Consider the following 18,789-nt stretch of genomic DNA (forward strand, 5'->3'; position numbering starts at 1 on the left):
AAAAAAGGTCACTACAGATATAATGCAATTGTTACAAGACCGAAAGTTTTGAAGTTAAGGACACACCATTAAGCAACAACACATTCATTACAGCAAATTATCCAGTAACAATGCCAGAGTTGGATATACAAAGATCATTACAGGTATAATGCAATACCGAAATAACAGAGACTTTAAACAATCCATCATTCAACTGATAGAACAGAACAGGCGGCTGTGTAAAACATGGTGCGAGTAAAAATAATTAGCCAAGTACGGCAGCAGAGTTAACACCTATTTATAGTATTCACAGGTGAGTTAACAGCTTACCTGGAACTCCAATGGCTGCAAGAACAGGATAGTAAATGCGTTCTATCTGAAACATTACTGAATATCCCATTTCTGTGAGAAGCAGTGACTTCTGCTGATCTGAAAACCGCAGCTCTGGCAGGGACTCTGAGCTGGTACATTACAACTAGCTCTGATTTATACAGGGGCTAAATCTCCACTGACACGGCAATACCCCTGATCATTGCTATTAGTTACAGTCACCTGAACAAACACATTGCATCAGCAGCTTTGTCTCCAATGTAAATGATGACGTGGATTTTTAACAAAAATCTCAAAGTCCAGGGCATTATCTTAATGAGACCTCTCTCAGGAATAAAGTTAAAAGCTGTGCTCAGAAAGGACTGGTCCAACAACAATGAATGGCTTCATTTACAGTTTTCTTATAATTGTATTGACCATGTTCACTCCTGCCGATTCATTTATACATTTTACCGATTTCGCCCCGTATACACTGAATCCAGGGACACAAGCAAACCCGTTTCACTCCGTTCCTGCAGTTTCCCAGTTAAAATATGAATTTTGAGTCTCTGACACGGGGACAGTTAAAGGTCACGTTGGGGATTGCAGCCGAGAAATGACAGTGGGTGATATTGGGGGTCGGACACTGAACGAGCTTCATTGCCATACCTCTCTCCGTTATTTTACTGCAAATGTTTACCTGTTTATTTTAAATTGGTTGACGACTCCAGTAAAATTGCTCCCGTGTAACGGCAAGCTGAGCTCATGACCCAATTTGACCTCCACAAAGGCCCCCATGCTTCCCTCACTCCTCTCCGTTCCAATCTCAGCCCATTGCCATTGAAACCCTCATCAATGCCTCTGTCCCCTCAAGACTCCATTCCTCTAATGCACTCCTGGCCGGCCACCCAAACTCCACCTCCATTCAGAACCAGGTTCTTCTCGGCCTCACTGACCCTCACTGACACCAAGTTCCCCATCACCTAATATTTAAATTGTTCATCCTGGTGTTTAAATCCCTCCATGGCCCACCCCTCCCCAGCTCCGCCCTCTCGTCCACAACTACCTCGTCATTCATCGATCACTGACCTCTTTTGCTGGGACTGCACTCGCTTGGTTCCACTCACCGATCTGGTCATAGCCAGGAGAAGCTTCTCTTCCCACCCTATCGCCGTTATCTCTGATGTCTCTAAAGGCTTAATCCTTGGCTCCCTCCTCTTCCTCATCTACATGCTGCCCTTTGGTGACATTGTCCACAGAAATGGACCAGCTTTCAGATGGATGCTGACAAATCCACCGCCTCTCTTCACCCTTCCAATGTCTTTGTGTTGTCAGAGCGCTATTTTCTTCTTCATGAACCACGATTTCATCCAGTTAAAAATTGGGAAGACAATCTCCACATCCTTGGCACAGGGTCCATCGTCACCCCTTTCGTTTTGATTAGCGAGTCCCTCACCAATTATCCAAGCCCTTATTGTCCTGCAGTGGCTTCCAGTCTCCTAAGCTTGTAGTTTAGTTTTATTCTTTCTTGCACTTAAATCCACCAGGGTCTCACCCCTCCCTATCTCGATAACCTCTTCCTGACCTGCAGCCCCTGCCAAACACTCTGCTCCTCCACCTCTGGCCGCTTGTGACTCCTTAGTCCATTTGCCCTGCTTTTGACAGCCATGCTTTCAGCCATAGCCACGCTCCAGAATTCCCTCCCAATGCCACTCCATCTCCCTCTCCCTCTTTCAGGCGTCAGCCGTGGCTCTGAGGTAGCAGTCTCGGCTTCTGAATTAGAAAGTTGTGAGTTCAAATATCACCCCAGAGACTTGAACGCATAAACCAGGCGGTCATTGCAGTGCAGTATTGAGGGAGTGCTGTACTGTCGTAGGGGCAAATTGGCTGGAGCCATTTTCCTACATTACCACAGTCACTGCACTTCACAATGTATTTCATTGACAGGAAAGCGCTTTGGGCCGTCCTGAGATCTTTCAAGGCTCTACATAAAGGCAACTTCATTCCTTCTTTCAGACCCTCCATGAAAGCCATCTCTTGCTTCATGCTTTTGTCATCCCCTTAATATCTCCTTATTTGGCTGGGGGTCCATTTTTGTCTGATTAAACCTCAGTAAATCCGCTCAGGATATTTATCTATGTTAAATCCGCTATATAAATACAAGTAGTTATTGTTATATTTTACCATCCTCCACTCTCTTCATCCCACCATTGGTGACCACTCCTTCAGACAGCTAAATCCTACTCTAGAAAACCAACCTTATCCCCTCCGTCTCTCCATTTGTTTCTCCTCCTTTAACACCCTCCTTAAACGCACTCGTTGACCAATATTTTCGCAAGTCCTCCTGATATCTTCTTATTACTTTAGTGCCCGTGTTTAACCATCACTCCGTGAAGCCCCTTGGGAATGTTTATTACATTAAAGGCGGTCTGTGAATGCGAGTTGTTGTTGACTTTCTTTCGAATGTGTTCATTAGTTGTCCACTGTAAGAACAAATGTAATTTTTGGGCGAATATTCTTGCACCAGAAAGAGATTAATATAATAGACGGACTTGTTGAGATAAATCAACATTAGCAAGTACTTGTGGACACTGTTTTGTTCGAACATCATAACTCGGTTTATCAACGGACATCGCATTGAAATAGAGGGCATTCTGGAGCTTGGATATGTCTCAAGGCACGGCTGTCAAAAGTGGAGCAAATTACAGCGGAGGCAGCCTTTACAGAGTTCTCTATTTACGATGAGACCAGCGACAGTCACTAGGGTGAAGCTTATTTAGTTATTTGCCTTTTTTCTGTTTGTTTATATCCAGTTTCACTGCTCTCTCGGGCTGATGACTAGAATGAAGATTTATCAGTTATCTGTCTTTTGTCTCTTTGGTTATAACCCGTTTCACAGCTCTGTCGGGCTGAAGACTGGGATGAAGCTTTTTTATTTATTATCTTTGGTTAAAGCCCGTAGTTCCAGAGGACAGTCTGTAGTTTCGACGCCTCCTTATAGAAACAAGATTAAACCCACAGAGAGCACAATGCAGATTCTCTCGAATGAGGCCCGGGAAGGGAAACGATAGGTGGAAAGATTTGAAATACCGGGATTATTTCAACAGAAATAGACAAGAGACTTTAATTTTAAATATGAAGGTGTTTGATAGAGTAATTAAGAATTAGTGTGCCATCTGGTTGTGAGGATCAGTGATTGAGTAATAGTGAATTACTGTATCCTCTGGTTGTGAGGATCTGTGATGGAGTAATAGAGAATTACTGTATCCTCTGGTTGTGAGGATCAGTGATAGAGTAATAGTGAATTACTGTATCCTTTGGTTGTGAGGATCAGTGATAGAGTAATAGAGAATTACTGAATCCTCTGGTTGTGAGGATCAGTGATAGAGTTATAGAGAATTACTGTATCCTCTGGTTGTGAGGATCAGTGATAGAGTAATAGAGAATTACTGTATCCTCTGGTTGTGAGGATCAGTGATAGAGTAATAGAGAATTACTGAATCCTCTGGTTGTGAGGATCAGTGATAGAGTAATAGAGAATTACTGTATCCTCTGGTTATGAGGATCAGTGATAGAGTAATCGAGAATTACTGTATCCTCTGGTTGTGAGGATCAGTGGTAGAGTAATAGAGAATTACTGTATCCTCTGATTGTGAGGATCAGTGATAGAGTAATAGAGAATTACTGTATCCTCTGGTTGTGAGAATCTGTGATAGAGTAATAGAGAATTACTGTATCCTCTGGTTATGAGGATCAGTGATAGAGTAATAGAGAATTACTGAATCCTTTGGTTGTGATGATCAGTGATAGAGTAATAGAGAATTACTGTATCCTCTGGTTATGAGGATCAGTGATAGAGTAATAGATAATTATTGTATCCTCTGGTTGTGAGGATCAGTGCTAGAGTAATAGGGAATTACTGTATCCTCTGATTGTGAGGATCAGTGATAGAGTAATAGAGAATTACTGTATCCTCTGGTTATGAGGATCAGTGATAGAGTAATAGATAATTATTGTATCGTCTGGTTGTGAGGATCAGTGCTAGAGTAATAGGGAATTACGGTATCCTCTGGTTGTGAGGATCAGTGATAGAGTAATGGAGAATTACTGTATCCTCTGGTTGTGGGGATCAGTGATAGAGTAATAGAGAATTATGTTTCCTCTAGTTGTGAGGATCAGTGACAAGGGGTCATCAATTTCAGCTCATCATGAAATAGTTGAAGTGTAAATTCTTCACGCAGAGTTTTTTTGGAGCGTGGAATGTGTTACGAAAAGGAGTGGAAAAAGCAGAAAAAAGACAATTGTAACTTATACCATTGCATCGTTTAAGAGAAAATTGAATATATTATTTGAAATTGATGAAGATAAAGGGCATTTGGAAAATATTTGCCATGGCATACGTTTTGAATTGCTTGAATCCAAACGACCCGGTGATGTAGAGAAGTGCTGCATATAGTTTATTTTATTCTGATAGGTACAGATCCTAGAGGCCGATGCACTGCCCCATATCTAACAATACGGCACTGTAATCCAGGGATGTAATTAAAGTTCCCCCTTATAATCTGAACTGGATATTCGTGTGTCTGCACTGTCCAATATCTAATAATAACCCAAAGATCTAACAATATTTCCCAGGATTATCTAAACTGGATATTCTTTTTTATTCACTACCCCCTATCTATCGATACGATAGTGTAACCCAGGGATGCATCAATGGTTCCAGTTTTAAATTCAACTGGATATTCGTGTTTCTGAGCTGCCCTTTATCTAAAAATACGACAATGTAAACCAGGGATGTGACAATAATTTCCCTTATACTCTGAACATGATATTCTTGTTTCTGCACTGTCCAATATCAAACAATTCGATAGTGTGACCCAGGGATGTAACAATGGTCCCCCGTTAAAATCTGAACCGTATATACATGTTTCTGCACTGCATCAATTCCAACACTACGGTGATGTAACCCAGGAATGTAACAATAGTTCCACCTGATAATCTGAACTGGGTATAATTGTTTTTGCCCTGTCCGATATCTAACAATGTAACAGTGTAACCCCGAGATGTAACAAAAGTTCCCCCTAATAATCTGAACTGGATATAATTGCTTCTGCCCTATCCAATATCTAACAATGTAACAGTGTAACCCCGAGATGTAACAATAGTTCCCCTTGATATCCGAACTGGATATTCGTGTTTCTGTACATGTGTCACACGCCTCACGAATCTTTCAATAATCGGAGAAAGGAAACACTTGTTACGATGAAGCTGATCCCAATCGATAAACTGCTTCATTTCACACCAAGTAAACTCACTAATCAATCGGTATTATTGGCTTCACCAGTTCAATCTTATCAATATAAAATAAAATATATACAGCACTTCCCCACATCAGCGGGTCGCTTTGATTGACTTAAACAAAATGTCTTCTGCCTGTCCTCCTGTTATCTAACCTTTGAGTCTGTGAAAGCTTGTCCTCCCCGGAGATCAATGTGGCCCTGATAGTTCTCTGCAGTACCTACTTTTTTGGACCAGGTGATCTCCACCCCAACCAGGAATAGGCCCAGCTCTCGCTTGAAGGAATTCAGCGAATCGGCGTCCACCACACGAGCCGGCAGTCTGTTCTAGAAGTTCACTATTCTCTGGGAAAAGAATCATTTCCTGACAATCTAACCTCGATCTGACTTTGTACAACTTAAAATTGTGACCCCTGATCCTCCCAAACCTATTTAGTTGGCACAAACTATCTACTCGAGCAAAATATGTTCCCTTTATCATCTTATACACCTCGATAAAATCACCACTGAGTCTACGCTTCTCTATATTGTAGAATCCCAGCTCCTTTAGCCTATCTTGACAACTAAGATACTTCATATTGGGAAGTAATCTAGTGGCCCTCCTCTGCACCCTTTCCAACGCCTCAATATCACTCACCGTGTGAGAAGACCAAAGCTGAACAAAGTATTCAAACAGAGTCCTGACCAAGGTCTAGTACAAAGACAAAATAGTAGGTGTTGTTTTGTAATCAATTGGAGTTCAACGTAGGAAAGTGTGAGGTCATCCACTTTAGACCTAAGAAAAATATATCAGAGTATTTTCTAAATGGCGAGAAGCTAGGAACTGTGGATGAGCAGAGAGATTTTGGGGTCCAAGTACAGGAATCAGTAAAAGCTAGTGTACAGGTACAAAAATTAATTAAAAGGGCTAATGGAATGTTGGCCTTTATCTCAAAGGGGCTGGAATACAAAAGGGTGGAGGTTATGTCACAGCCGTACAGAGATCTGGTGATGCCCCATCTGGAGTACTGCATTCAGTAATGGGCACCGAATCTCAGGAAGGATATATTGGCCTTGGAGGGGGTGCGGGGCAAATTCACTAGAATGATACCGTGGCTCAAAGTATTAAATGATGAGTTGCATAAGCGATGCTTGTATTGCCTTGAATATAGAAGATGAAGGGGAGATCTAATTGAGATGTTCAAGATGATTAACGGATGCGATAGGATAAATAGACATGCTGCATTCCTCAGGGTGGGGGGAATGCAGAACAAGGACATATCCTTAAAATTAGAGCTTGGCTGCTCAGGGTGATGTGAGGAAACACTTCTTCACAAGAAGGGTAGTGGAAATCAGGAACTCTCTCAAAAGCTGTTGACGATGGAGGTCAATTGAAACTTTCAGAGCTGAGATTTATAGAATTTTGTTCGGCAAGGGTATTCAGAGATCTGAAACCAATGCGGGTAGATGGAGTTAAGATACAGATCAGCCATGATGTAATGGAATGGCGGAACAGGTCCGTGCGGCTGAATGCCCACTCTGGTTCCTCTGTTCCTTTGTCCCTATGTCCTACAAATAGACCCCAGATCCCTATTCTCTTTAACTATCACATCACGGCAGTGCTCATATGTGCCGTGATATGATAGGTAAAGAGAATAGGGAGCTGGGGTATAAATAGACCTCTATGCTCTATTTAGAACCAGTCAGGAGCCCAAACACCCAACACATCAAGGTACAACTGAAACAGTCGAGAATCGTCTACAGGCCTGACACTCGTACAAATCTTAGTATCATCTGCAAATCGTGCCCCCAACACCTACATTGAGATCATTAATAAAAATAGTAAAGAGCATTGGTCCTAACACCGATCCCTGCGGACACCACTGGTGACCGGTCTCCAAACAGATCCAAATCCATCTATAACTATTTTCAGCCTATGGCCTTCCAGCTAGATCTCAATCCAGGGTTTGGGACCCACTTGCCAGTAAAAACCAGTTTCTCCCTAATTGCTCCACCAAAACCCCTTTATTATGTTGAATACCTCTATCAGGGCTCTCCTTAAACTTCACTGCTCTAAAGAGAAACAATCCTAGATTCTACAATCTCTCCACGTAATTGAAGTCCCTCATCCCTGGTTTCATCCCAGTAAACCTCCTCTGTACCCTCTCTAATGCCTTGACATCCTCCCTAAAGTGTGGTGCCCAGAATTGTACACAATACTCCAGCTGAGGCCTAACCAGTGATTTGTAAAGGTTCAGCGTGACTTCCCTGTTTATGTATTCAATGTCCCTATTTACAAAACCAAAGTCCCATTCACTTTCTTAACAAGCTTATCAATTTTCCCAGTCAACTTCAAAGATTAATGAATATGTACCCTTAGGTCCCTCTGCTCTTGCACCCCCCTTTAAATAGTACCATTTAGAGTCTACTGCCTCTACATGTGGTTCTTCCTAAAGTGAATCAATTCACACTTATCCAAATTAAATTGCAACTGCCATGTGTCTGCCCATTTCGTCAGTCTGTCTATGTCCTCCTGAAGTCTGCTATTATCCTGCTCACTATTTATGTTTCGAATTTTGGATACAATTGTGAAAAGATCCGCTTGGACTCGCCTCACCTTTAAACACAAGGACAGGCTAGACTTTCGTTACCTGGAGAAAAACCTAATGCTCGGCACAGGATAGCATTCAATGGAAGAGCGCACGCGCCGTATCAATGGTTCCGAACCCAGGGCTGGATTGTGGGCCCAGTGAGAGATTATTCCAATTTGACAGATTGGGGAGGACCTGGGACAAGTGTTTCGACTGCACAGAGGTAGGAATAGGCTGGATTTTAGGCGGTTCTTCTTTTCCCAGTGAGTAGTGAGCCTCTGGAATGCGTTGCTGGCTGGCGTGGGGGTGCTGACTCTCCAGGGAGTCTGCCTTCTCCATGGAGCTGGACCGATTTTTGGGCGGGGACAGAGGGCGTAACATATAAAAGGTAAGAGGATTTACAGTTTACTTTTTTACGATCAATGTGATCTCCTGGACCGGTTTCGATCACCTGAGGAGGTCAGGGAGGAATTTTCCACTGTATTCTATCCCATAAAGGCACAGGATTTTTCTCAGGATCTTTGTCTCTCCCAGGATATTCCATGGCTGCGGGCGGGGTGAGGGGGAGTAAGTGTCATTAATGATGCTCCAGCCATCACGAGTGAGGGGCAGGCTTGATGGACCAGCTGGTCTTTTACTGCCCGTCATTTCCGTTTATTCCTCCACATCCCCAGCTCGTCAAGGTATTTTCAATGAAGCGATCTTCACACAAACCCACACCTGGGGCATGCCTGCGTCCGTCTTTACTGAAACGAGTCTCAATGTCTCTGCGTCTTACATTATTCTCCTCTGAAGCTCAAGGACGCCAAATGTTGTTGCGGGCCTCTACTAGAATGTGCCTGAGAATTTCTAGTCCCGTCCAACCGTCGCTACGGGACTACGTGGCTGTTGTCTGCTTGAAGCACAAGAGGAGATGATTTTAAGCCCAGTAAATCATTGGGTGGTCTTAAGACAGTAAGCACACAGTCTTTCTACCTTTGCTTATAGGTTTATTGGATTCGGGGTTGTAGCTCAGTGGTATAGCGCCTGCTTTGCGTGTATAAATTTCTGGGTTTAATATCTAACACCTCCAACATTTATTTTTATCAGAATATCCCACAGAAAGACGAATCGTGCTTTCAGAGGGAAGTGAGTTCCAACTTCTGAGACAAACATTCAATTATCCCGGAGCAGGACTTCATCTCACGGTCCCCTCAGCAGCTCAGCTCATAACAGCCGCCGACTGACCAGAATTCAAAACTCGAACCATAAAGTGCTTGGAGAGAGAACCCAGGACCTCATACACGCGAAGCATACTGTCTATCATTGAGCTACATCACCAGATAGTGAACACCTCTAACTAAATATAAAAGGACTCAGTGCCTCACTTTCCTAAGGCCATCCGAGGATTTACTGGGCTGAAAAGCATCTCCTTTTGTACTCCAAGCAGACAACTATACCTGAGGTATGCGGACCTGATATATACTCAGAGACTCAGAGTAATGAGAAAGGGGGCGTTGAGAAGTAAGGCTGGGAGAGGGGGAGAGCCACCATGGGCTGTGGTGTTACAATCCTTCCTATTCGAGGGCGCAATATTCGAACGTTCCCGTTATCAGTCACTTTGTTTACGGTTGGACGGGACTAGAAATCCTCAGGCACATTGTGGCAGAGGCCGGCAAGAATATTTCGAGTCCCTGAGCTTCAGAGGAGGGTAAGGTGAGATACAGACAGCATTGAGTCTCATTTCACTATAGACGGATGCAGGACTTGCCCCAGGTGTGGTTTTGTGTTTAAAGATCACTTCACTAAAATCACCTTGACGATCTGGGGCTACAGACGGACATGATGTTCAGGAAAAGACCAGTTGGTTCATCAATCCTGCCCCACATGACCGGAGCATCGTGACCAGACACTCCCTACCGACACCACCCGCCCCACCCACCGGAAACATGTAATCAACTGGGAGCGGCGACAAACTAGAAACAAATCCAGGGTCAATAAGGAGGGGAAATTCTGGGAAATTCCTCCCCGAATCCCTCAGGCGATCGAATCGAGTTCAGTGGATCACACTGACCATGTGTAGGTTAACTGTAAAACCACTCACCTTCTATATGATGCGAGCTCTGTCCCAGTCAAGAACAGGTCCAGATCCATCCAGAAGGCAAAGAGAGAGAGTCAGCACCCACCACACCAGCCGGGAATGCATTCTAGAGACTCAGTACTCACTGGGAAAAGAAGAACCGCCTAACATCCAGCCTATTCCTACCTCTGTGTAGTCTGAACGCCGGTCCGCTGCTCCTCCCCGATGTGTGAAACTGGGAATAATCTATTTCTTCACTCAAGAGGGTGGTGAACCTGTGGAATTCTGCACCACAGAAGGCTGTGGAGGCCAAGTCACTGAATATATTTAAGAAAGACAGATTTCAACACACAGAAGGCATCAAAGAATATGGAGAGAGAGCGGGAATATGGTATTGAGATAGAGGATCAGCCATGATCATAAATAATGGCGGAGCAGGCTCGAAGGGCCGAATGGTGATCCTATTTTCCCTGTTATTATGACTGGGCACGCTCTCCAGCCCCGGGATGGGAGCCATTTCAAAGGCGCGTGCGTGCTTCCATTGAATTTTATCGTGTGCAGAGCGTTCGGTTTTTCTCGAGGTGAAGAAACCCTTTCCTGTCCTTGTGTGTGAAGGTGAGGTGAGGACAAGAGGGTCTTTTCAAAATTCGAAACATAAAGCGTTTGGAGATGCCGGGGATTGAACCCGGGACCTCATACATGCAAAGCATGCGCTCTTCCACTGAGCTACAGCCCCACAAAAAACATCCCTCCACTTTAGAATAAAAAGTGGGCTTTCCGCTCTGTCTCTCCCGGACAACGCGATGCCCAGTCGTTCCACGTGCTCACAATGTTCACGGGGTTTCTGCTCCTCTTCACTTCGAAATTTCCCAAAAAAAATGTCAGCGGAAATAAAAAAATACAATTGCCAATAGTCAGTGACGAGGCTGAAATCCAACCTCTGAATCATAAAGTGAGATGGATGAATGACACAGCGTCAAACAAGAGCTGTGACTGCTCGCTCGACATTGCACTGTCACACATTCCGGTCAGTCGGCGGCGGCGATGAGCTGAGATGATGAGGGGACCGTGAGATGAAGTCCTGCTTCGGGACAATTCAATGCTTGTGGAGCCTCAGAAGTTGGAACTCGCTGCGATCAGAAAGCGAGATTTGCCTTTCCGTGGTTAATTCTGATGAAAAAATATCTTTGGAGATGTTGGGGATTGAACCCAGGACCTCATACATGCGAAGCACGCGCTCTACCACTGAGCTACATCGCCAGATAAAGCAAGCCGCTACCCAATTCAAGAAGAACTGATTGTCCTCATTTTATGAGACCATCCAAGGTGGGTCTGCCAGGTGATCGATTATTTCCAGTTCCACAGATTGGGGAGGAGCAGGGAACAGGCGTTCAGACTGCACAGAGGTAAGAATAGTCTGGATGTTAGGCGGTTCTTCATTTCCCAGCGAGTAGGGAGTCTCTGGAATGCATTGCCGGCTGGTGTGCTGAGTGCTGACACATTTTATACCTGGCTTAAAATCGTCTAGTTTTCTGCTGCAACCAGACAATTTAAGGTGAAGCATGCGGATCTGATACAACTGTGGGTGAACGTAAGAAACCAGGCCTCGGCACTTCGTCTAATGAGAAAGGGGGAGTTGAGAAGACAGGCTGGAAAAGGGGGGAGAGACTCCGTGAACCGTGCTGGAAGCATCCTTACTATTTCAGGGCGCATTTTTCGAACGCTCCCGTTATCAGTCACTTTCCTTACGGTTGGACGGGACTAGAAATGCTCAGGCACATTGTGGCAGAGGCCGGCAAGAATATTTCGAGTCCTCCAGCTTCAGAGGAGGGTAAGGTGATGCACAGGCAGCATTGAGTCTCATTTCACTATAAAGGGCCAGGTGTGAGTTTGTGTTTAAAGATCACTTCACAAAAAACACCTTGACGAGCTGAGGTTACTGACGGACATGATGGTCAGGAAAAGACCAGCTGGTTCACCAATCCTGTCCCAAATGCCTGGAGCATCGTGACTGGACACTTCCTTCCGACACCACCCGCCCCACCCACCGGAAACATGTAATCTCCTGGGAGCGGTTACAAACCAGAAAAAATACAGGGCCAATTTCTGGAAAGTTCCTTCCTGACATTTCGAGGCGATCGAAACCAGTCCAGGACATGACAGTGACCATGTGTAGGTTAACTGTAAAACCACTCATTTTCTATATGATGCGATCTCTGTCCCAGTCAAGAACAGATCCAGATCCCTCAAGAAAGCAGAAAGAGAGTCAGCACCCACCACACCAGCCGGCAATGCATTCCAGAGACTCACTGCTCTCTGGGAAATGAAGAACCGCCTGACATCCAGACTATTCTGACCTCTGTGTTGTCCAAACGCCTGTTCCCTGCTCCTCCCCAATCTTTGAAACTGCAAATAATCGATCACGTGGCAGACCCACCTTGGACAGTTCATAAAATGAGAACGATCAGTTCTTCTTTCCTTGCGGAGCGGTTTATTTTATCTGGGGATGTAGTTCAGTGTTAGAGCGCATGCTTCGCATGTCTGTGGTCCTGGGTTCAAACCCCAGCATCTGCAACGCTATTTTTGCATCAGAATTACGCACGGAAAGGCGAATTTCCCTTTCTGAGCGCAGCGAGTTCCAACTTCTGAGGCTCCATGAACATTCAATTGTCCCGGAGCAGGACTTCATCTCACGGTCCCCTCAGCAGCTCAGCTCATCATAGCCGCCGACTGACCAGAATTCAAAATGTGAAGTGTTTGGGCATAGAACCTGAGACCTCATACACGCGAAGCATGCGGTTTATCATCTGAGCTCCATCACCAGATAATAACGACCTCTAACCAAGTGTCAAAGGACTGAGTCTCCCACTTTCCTGAGGCCACCCGAGGATTTACTCTGCTGAAAAGCATTTCCTCTTTTAAGCATAGGAGATACCTGAGGTCTTCGGACCTGATACTAGTATTTTAATTCCAGATTTTGTTCAATTAATTCAATTTTTAATTAATTGAAATTGAATTCCCCAGCTGCCGTGGCGGGATTATTAGTCCAGGCCTCAGGATTACTGGTCCAGTGAACTAACCACTATTCTACCGTACCCGCTGGGTAAACAGAAGAAACCAGGTCTCGTCACTCAGAGAAATGAGAAAGGGAGCGTTGCGAAGAAAGTCTGTGAGAGAGGTGAGTCTCCTCGGGCTGTGCCGACCAGCATTTCTGTTTCAGGTCGCTGTTCTTCGAACTGCTCGCTGGCCATTGCACCGTCACACATTCCGATCAGTCGGCGGCTGCTGTGAGCTGAGCTGCTGAGCAGACCGTGAGGTGAAATCCTGCCCAGGGGCAATTTAATGCTTGTGGATCCTCAGAGGTGAGAATTCGCGGCACATCGAAATCAAGATTCGCCCTTCTGTGGGTTATTGTGGTGAGAAAATAGCTTTGGAGATCCTGGGGATTGAACCCAGGACCTCGTATATGCGAACCACGCGCTCTGCCACTGAGCTAAATCCCCAGATTGGAAAACGATTCAACGAAGAGCTGATCTCCTTCATTTTATGAGGCAACATAAGGTTTTATTTCGGGCTTCAATTCATCTCCATTTCTGCTCCAACCAGACAATTAAACACGAAGTTTGCGGACCTGATGTAATTGTGGGTGAACGGAAGAAACCGGCCTCGGCACTCAGAGCAATGAGAAAGGGGGCGTTGAGAAGAAAGGCTGGGAGAGGGTGAGAGTCTCCTTGGACTGTGCTGTTACCATCCTTCCGATTTCAGGGCACATTTTTCGAACGCTCCCGTTATCAGTCACTTTGCTTACGGTTGGACGGGACTAGAAATCCTCAGGCACATTGTGGCAGAGGCCGGCAAGAATATTTCGAGTCCCTCAGCTTCAGAGGAGGGTAAGGTGAGGCACAGACAGCATTGAGTATAATTTCACTACAGACGGATGCAGGACTTGCCCCTGGTGTGGTTTTGTGTTTAAAGATCACTTCACTGAAAACACCTTGACGATCTGGGGCTACAGACGGACATGATGGTCAGGAAAAGACCAGTTGGTTCATCAATCCTGCCCCACATGCCTGGAGCATCGTGACTGGACACTTCCTACCGACACCACCCGCCCCACCCACCGGAAACATGTAATCTCCTGGGAGCGGTGACAAACCAGGAAAAAATCCAGGTCCACGAAGGAAGGGAAATTCTGGGAAATTCCTCCCCGACTCCCTCAGGCGATCGAATCGAGTTCAGTGGATCACACTGACCATGTGTAGGTTAACTGTAAAACCACTCACCTTCTCTATGATGCGATCTCTGCCTCAGTCAAGAACTGGTCCAGATCCATCCAGATGGCCGAGAGTCAGCACCCACCGCACCAGCCGGCAATGGATTCCTGAGACTCAGTACTCTCTGGGAAAAGAAGAACCGCCGAACATCCAGACTATTGCTACCTCTGTGTGGTCGAAAACGCCTGTCCGCTGCTCCTCCCCGATCTTTGAAACTGGAAATAATCCATCACGTTTCACACCCACCATGGGTAGCCTCATAATCAGTTCTTCTTTACTTGGTTAGTATAGGCTGCAGTCTGGGGATATAGCTCAGTGGTGGAGCGCATGTTTCGTATGTATGAGAACTCTGGGTTCAATCCCCAGCATCTCCAAAAATATTTTTTCATCAGAATTACGCACGGAAAGGTGAATGACGCTTTCTGAGCGCAGCGAGTTCCAACTTCTGAGGCTCCACAAGCATTAAATTATCCCTGAGCAGGACTTCATCTCACGGTCCCCTCAGCAGCTCAGCTCATAACAGCCGCCGACTGACCGGAATATGTGACAGTGCAATTTCTAGCGAGCAGTCCCAGCTCTTGTTTGACGCTGTGTCATTCATCCATCTCACTTTATGATTCAGAGGTTGGATTTCAGCCTCGTCACTGAGGATTGGCAATTGTATTTTTTTTAATTTCCGCTGACTTTTTTTTTGGAAAGTTCAAAGTAAAGAGGAGCAGAAACCCCGTGAACTGAAGCAGAGGTTGAAAATTGTGAGCACGTGTGATGACTGGGCATCGCGTTGTCCGGGAGAGACAGAGCGGGAAGCCCACTTTTGTTATTCTAAATTTGAAGTAGTTCCGGTGAGGGGATGTAGCTCAGTGGAAGAGCGCATGCTTTGCATGTATGAGGTCCCGGGTACAATCCCCGGCATCTCCAAACGCTTTATGTTTCGAATTTTGAAAAGACCCTCTTGTCCTCACCTCACCTTCACACACAAGGACAGGAAAGGGTTTCTTCACCTCGAGAAAAACCGAACGCTCTGCACACGGTAAAATTCAATGGAAGCACGCACGCGCCTTTGAAATGGTTCCCATCCCGGGGCTGGAGAGCGGGCCCAGTCATTATAACAGAGAAAATCAGATCACGAGTCGGCAATGGCTGATCCTCCATCGCAAGACGATATTCCCGCTCTCTCTCCATCCTCTTTGATGCCTTCTTTGTGTAGAAATCTGTCTTTCTTAAATATATTCAGTGACTTGGCCTCCACAGCCTTCTGTGGCAGAGAATTCCACAGGTTCACCACCCTCTGAGTGAAGAAATAGATTATTCCCAGTTTCACAGATCGGGGAGGAGCAGCGGACGGGCGTTCAGACGACATAGAGGTGGGAATAGTCTGGATGTTTGGCGGTTCTTCATTTCCCAGAGAGTACTGAGTCTCTAGAATGCATTGCCGGCTGGTGTGGTGGGTGCTGACTCTCAATTTGCCTTCTGGATGGATCTGGACCAGTTCTTGACTGAGGCAGAGATCGCATCATATAGAAGTTGAGTGGTTTTACAGTTCACCTACACATGGTCAGTGTGATCCACTGAACTCGATTCGATCGCCTGAAGGAGTCGGGGAGGAATTTCCAAGAATTTCCCCTCCTTATTGGCGCTGGATTTGTTTCTAGTTTGTCGCCGCTCCCAGGAGATTACATGTTTCCGGTGGGTGGGGCGGGTGGTGTCGGTAGGAAGTGTCTGGTCACGATGCTCCGGGCATGTGGGGCAGGATTGATGAACCAACTGGTCTTTTCCTGACCATCATGTCCGGCTGTAACCCTAGATCGTCAAGGTGTTTTCAGTGAAGTGATCTTTAAACACAAAACCACACCTGGGGCAAGTCCTGCATCCGTCTATAGTGAAATTATACTCAATGCTGTCTGTGTCTCACCTTACCCTCCTCTGAAGCTCAGGGACTCGAAATATTCTTGCCGGCCTCTGCCACAATGTGCCTGAGGATTTCTAGTCCCGTCCAACCGTAAGCAAAGTGACTAATAACGGGAGCGTTCGAAAAATGTGCCCTGAAATCGGAAGGATGGTGACAGCACATCCAAAGGAGTCTCTCCCCCTCTCCCACCCTTTCTTCTCAACGCCCCCATTCTCATTGCTCTGAGTGCTGAGGTCTGGTTTCTTCCGTTCACCCACAATTATATCAGGTCCGCAAACTTCATGTTTAAATGTTTGGTTGGAGCAGGAAAGGAGATGAATTGAAGCCCAAGAAAAAAACTTATGTGACCTCATAAAATGAAGGAGATCAGCTCTTCGTTGAAATTCGCTCATCTCTGGGGATGTAGCTCAGTGGTAGAGCGCGTCGCTTCGCATGCATGAGATTCTGGGTTCAATCCCCAGCATCTTCGCAGCTATTTTTTCACCACAATTACCCACAGAAAGGCAAATCTTGATTTCGATGTGCCGCTCATTCCATCCTCTGAGGCCCCACAATCATTAAATTGCCCCTGAGCAGGATTTCATCCAACGGTCTCCTCAGCAGCTCAGTTCACAGCAGCCGCCGACTGATCGGAATGTGTGACGGTGCAATGTCCAGCGAGCAGTTGGAAGAACAGCGACCTGAAACAAAAGTGCTGGTCGGCACAGCCCCAGGAGACTCACCTCTCCCCCAGACTTTCTTCGCAACGCTCCCTTTCTCATTTCTCTGAGTGACGAGACCTGGTTTCTTCTGTTTACCCAGCGGGTACGGTATTATTGTGGTTAGTTTACTGGACTGGTAATCCAGAGGCCTGGACTAATAATCCCGCCACGGCAGCTGGGGAATTCAATTTCAATTAATTAAAAATTGAATTAATTGAATAAAATCTGGAATTAAAATACTAGTATCAGGTCCGAAGACCTCAGGTATCTCCTATGCTGAAAAGAGGAAATGCTTTTCAGCAGAGTAAATCCTCGGGTAGCCTAAGGAAAGTGAGGCACTCAGTCCTTTCACACTTGGTTAGAGGTCGTTATTATCTGGTGTTGGAGCTCAGTGATAAACCGCATGCTTCGCGTGTATGAGGTCTCAGTTTCTATGCCCAAGCACTTTACCTTTTGAATTCTGGTCAGTCGGCGGCTGTTATGAGCTGAGCTGCTGAAGGGACCGTGAGATGAAGTCCTGCTCCGGGACAATTGAATGTTTGTGGAGCCTCAGAAGTTGGAACTCACTGCGCTCAGAAAGCGAAATTCGCCTTTCCGTGCGTAATTCTGATGAAAAAATATTTTTGGAGAAGCTGGGGATTGAACCCAGGACCTCATACATGCGAAGCATGCGCTCTACCACTGAGCTACATCCCCAGATAAAATCAATAGCTACCCAAGGAAAGAAGAACTGATCGTTCTCATTTTATGAGCCCGTCCAAGGTGGGTCTGCCACTTGATAGATTATTTGCAGATTCAAAGATTGGGGCGGAGCAGGGAACAGGCGTTTCGACTACACAGAGGTAAGAATAGTCTGGATGTCAGGCGGTTCTTCATTTCCCAGAGAGTAGTGAGACTCTGGAATGCATTGCCGGCTGGTGTGGTGGGTGCTGGCTCTCTCTCTGCCTTCTCGAGGGATCTGGATCTGTTCTTGACTGGGACAGAGATCGCATCATATCGAAGGTTAGTGGTTTTACTGTTAACCGACACATGGTCACTGTCATGTCCTGGACTGGTTTCAATCGCCTGAAGATGTCGGGAAGGAACTTTCCAAAAATTGGGCCTGTATTTTTTTCTGGTTTGTAATCGCTCCCAGGAGATTACATGTTTCCGGTGGGTGGAGCGGGTGGTGTCGGTCGGAAGTGTCCAGTCACGATGCTCCGGGCATGTGGGACAGGATTGATGAACCAGCTGGTCTTTTCCTGACCATCATGTCCGTCAGTAACCTCAGCTCGTCAAGGTGTTTTTTGTGAAGTGATCTTCAAACACAAACTCACACCTGGCCGTCTCTAGTGAAATGAGACTCAATGCTGTTCGTGCCTCACCTTGCCCTCCTCTGAAGCTGGAGGACTCGAAATATTCTTGCCGGCCTCTGCTACAATGTGCCTGAGCATTTCTGGTCCTGTCCAACCGTAAGCAAAGTGACTGATAACGGGAGCGTTCGAAAAATGCGCCCTGAAATGGGAAGGATGGTTACAGCACAGTTCAAGGAGTCTCTCCCCACTTTCCCGGCCTTTCTTCTCAACTCCCCCTTTCTCATTGGACTAAGTGCTGAGGCCTGGTTTCTTCCGTTCACCCACAGTTGTATCAGGTTCGCATACTTCATCTTTAATTGACTGGTTGGAGCAGAAAACTAGATGATTTTAAGCCCA

General features: G+C 45.8%; 1 protein-coding gene and 6 non-coding genes across 7 annotated transcripts in view; 3 read left to right on the forward strand and 4 right to left on the reverse strand.

The window, feature by feature from the left end:
* LOC137316677 (zinc finger protein 585A-like) overlaps positions 1 to 18,789 on the forward strand; it is a 69,456-nt gene that overhangs the window by 11,166 nt on the left and 39,501 nt on the right. The window contains exon 3 of the mRNA XM_067980523.1: positions 16,974 to 17,094. Coding sequence (XP_067836624.1) covers positions 16,974 to 17,094 — 121 coding nt within the window. The remainder of the gene's footprint in view (positions 1 to 16,973; positions 17,095 to 18,789) is intronic.
* trnaa-ugc (transfer RNA alanine (anticodon UGC)) lies at positions 10,879 to 10,950 on the reverse strand. Its single transcript has one exon. It is a non-coding gene; the product is annotated as a tRNA-Ala (tRNA).
* trnaa-cgc (transfer RNA alanine (anticodon CGC)) lies at positions 11,403 to 11,474 on the reverse strand. The gene has a single exon. It is a non-coding gene; the product is annotated as a tRNA-Ala (tRNA).
* trnaa-cgc (transfer RNA alanine (anticodon CGC)) lies at positions 13,646 to 13,717 on the reverse strand. Its single transcript has one exon. It is a non-coding gene; the product is annotated as a tRNA-Ala (tRNA).
* trnaa-ugc (transfer RNA alanine (anticodon UGC)) lies at positions 15,335 to 15,406 on the forward strand. The gene has a single exon. It is a non-coding gene; the product is annotated as a tRNA-Ala (tRNA).
* On the forward strand, positions 16,794 to 16,866 carry trnaa-cgc (transfer RNA alanine (anticodon CGC)). The gene has a single exon. It is a non-coding gene; the product is annotated as a tRNA-Ala (tRNA).
* Positions 17,723 to 17,794, reverse strand: trnaa-cgc (transfer RNA alanine (anticodon CGC)). The gene has a single exon. It is a non-coding gene; the product is annotated as a tRNA-Ala (tRNA).

This window comes from Heptranchias perlo, unplaced genomic scaffold (genome assembly GCF_035084215.1).
Source record: "Heptranchias perlo isolate sHepPer1 unplaced genomic scaffold, sHepPer1.hap1 HAP1_SCAFFOLD_60, whole genome shotgun sequence".
NCBI lineage: Eukaryota > Metazoa > Chordata > Chondrichthyes > Hexanchiformes > Hexanchidae > Heptranchias > Heptranchias perlo.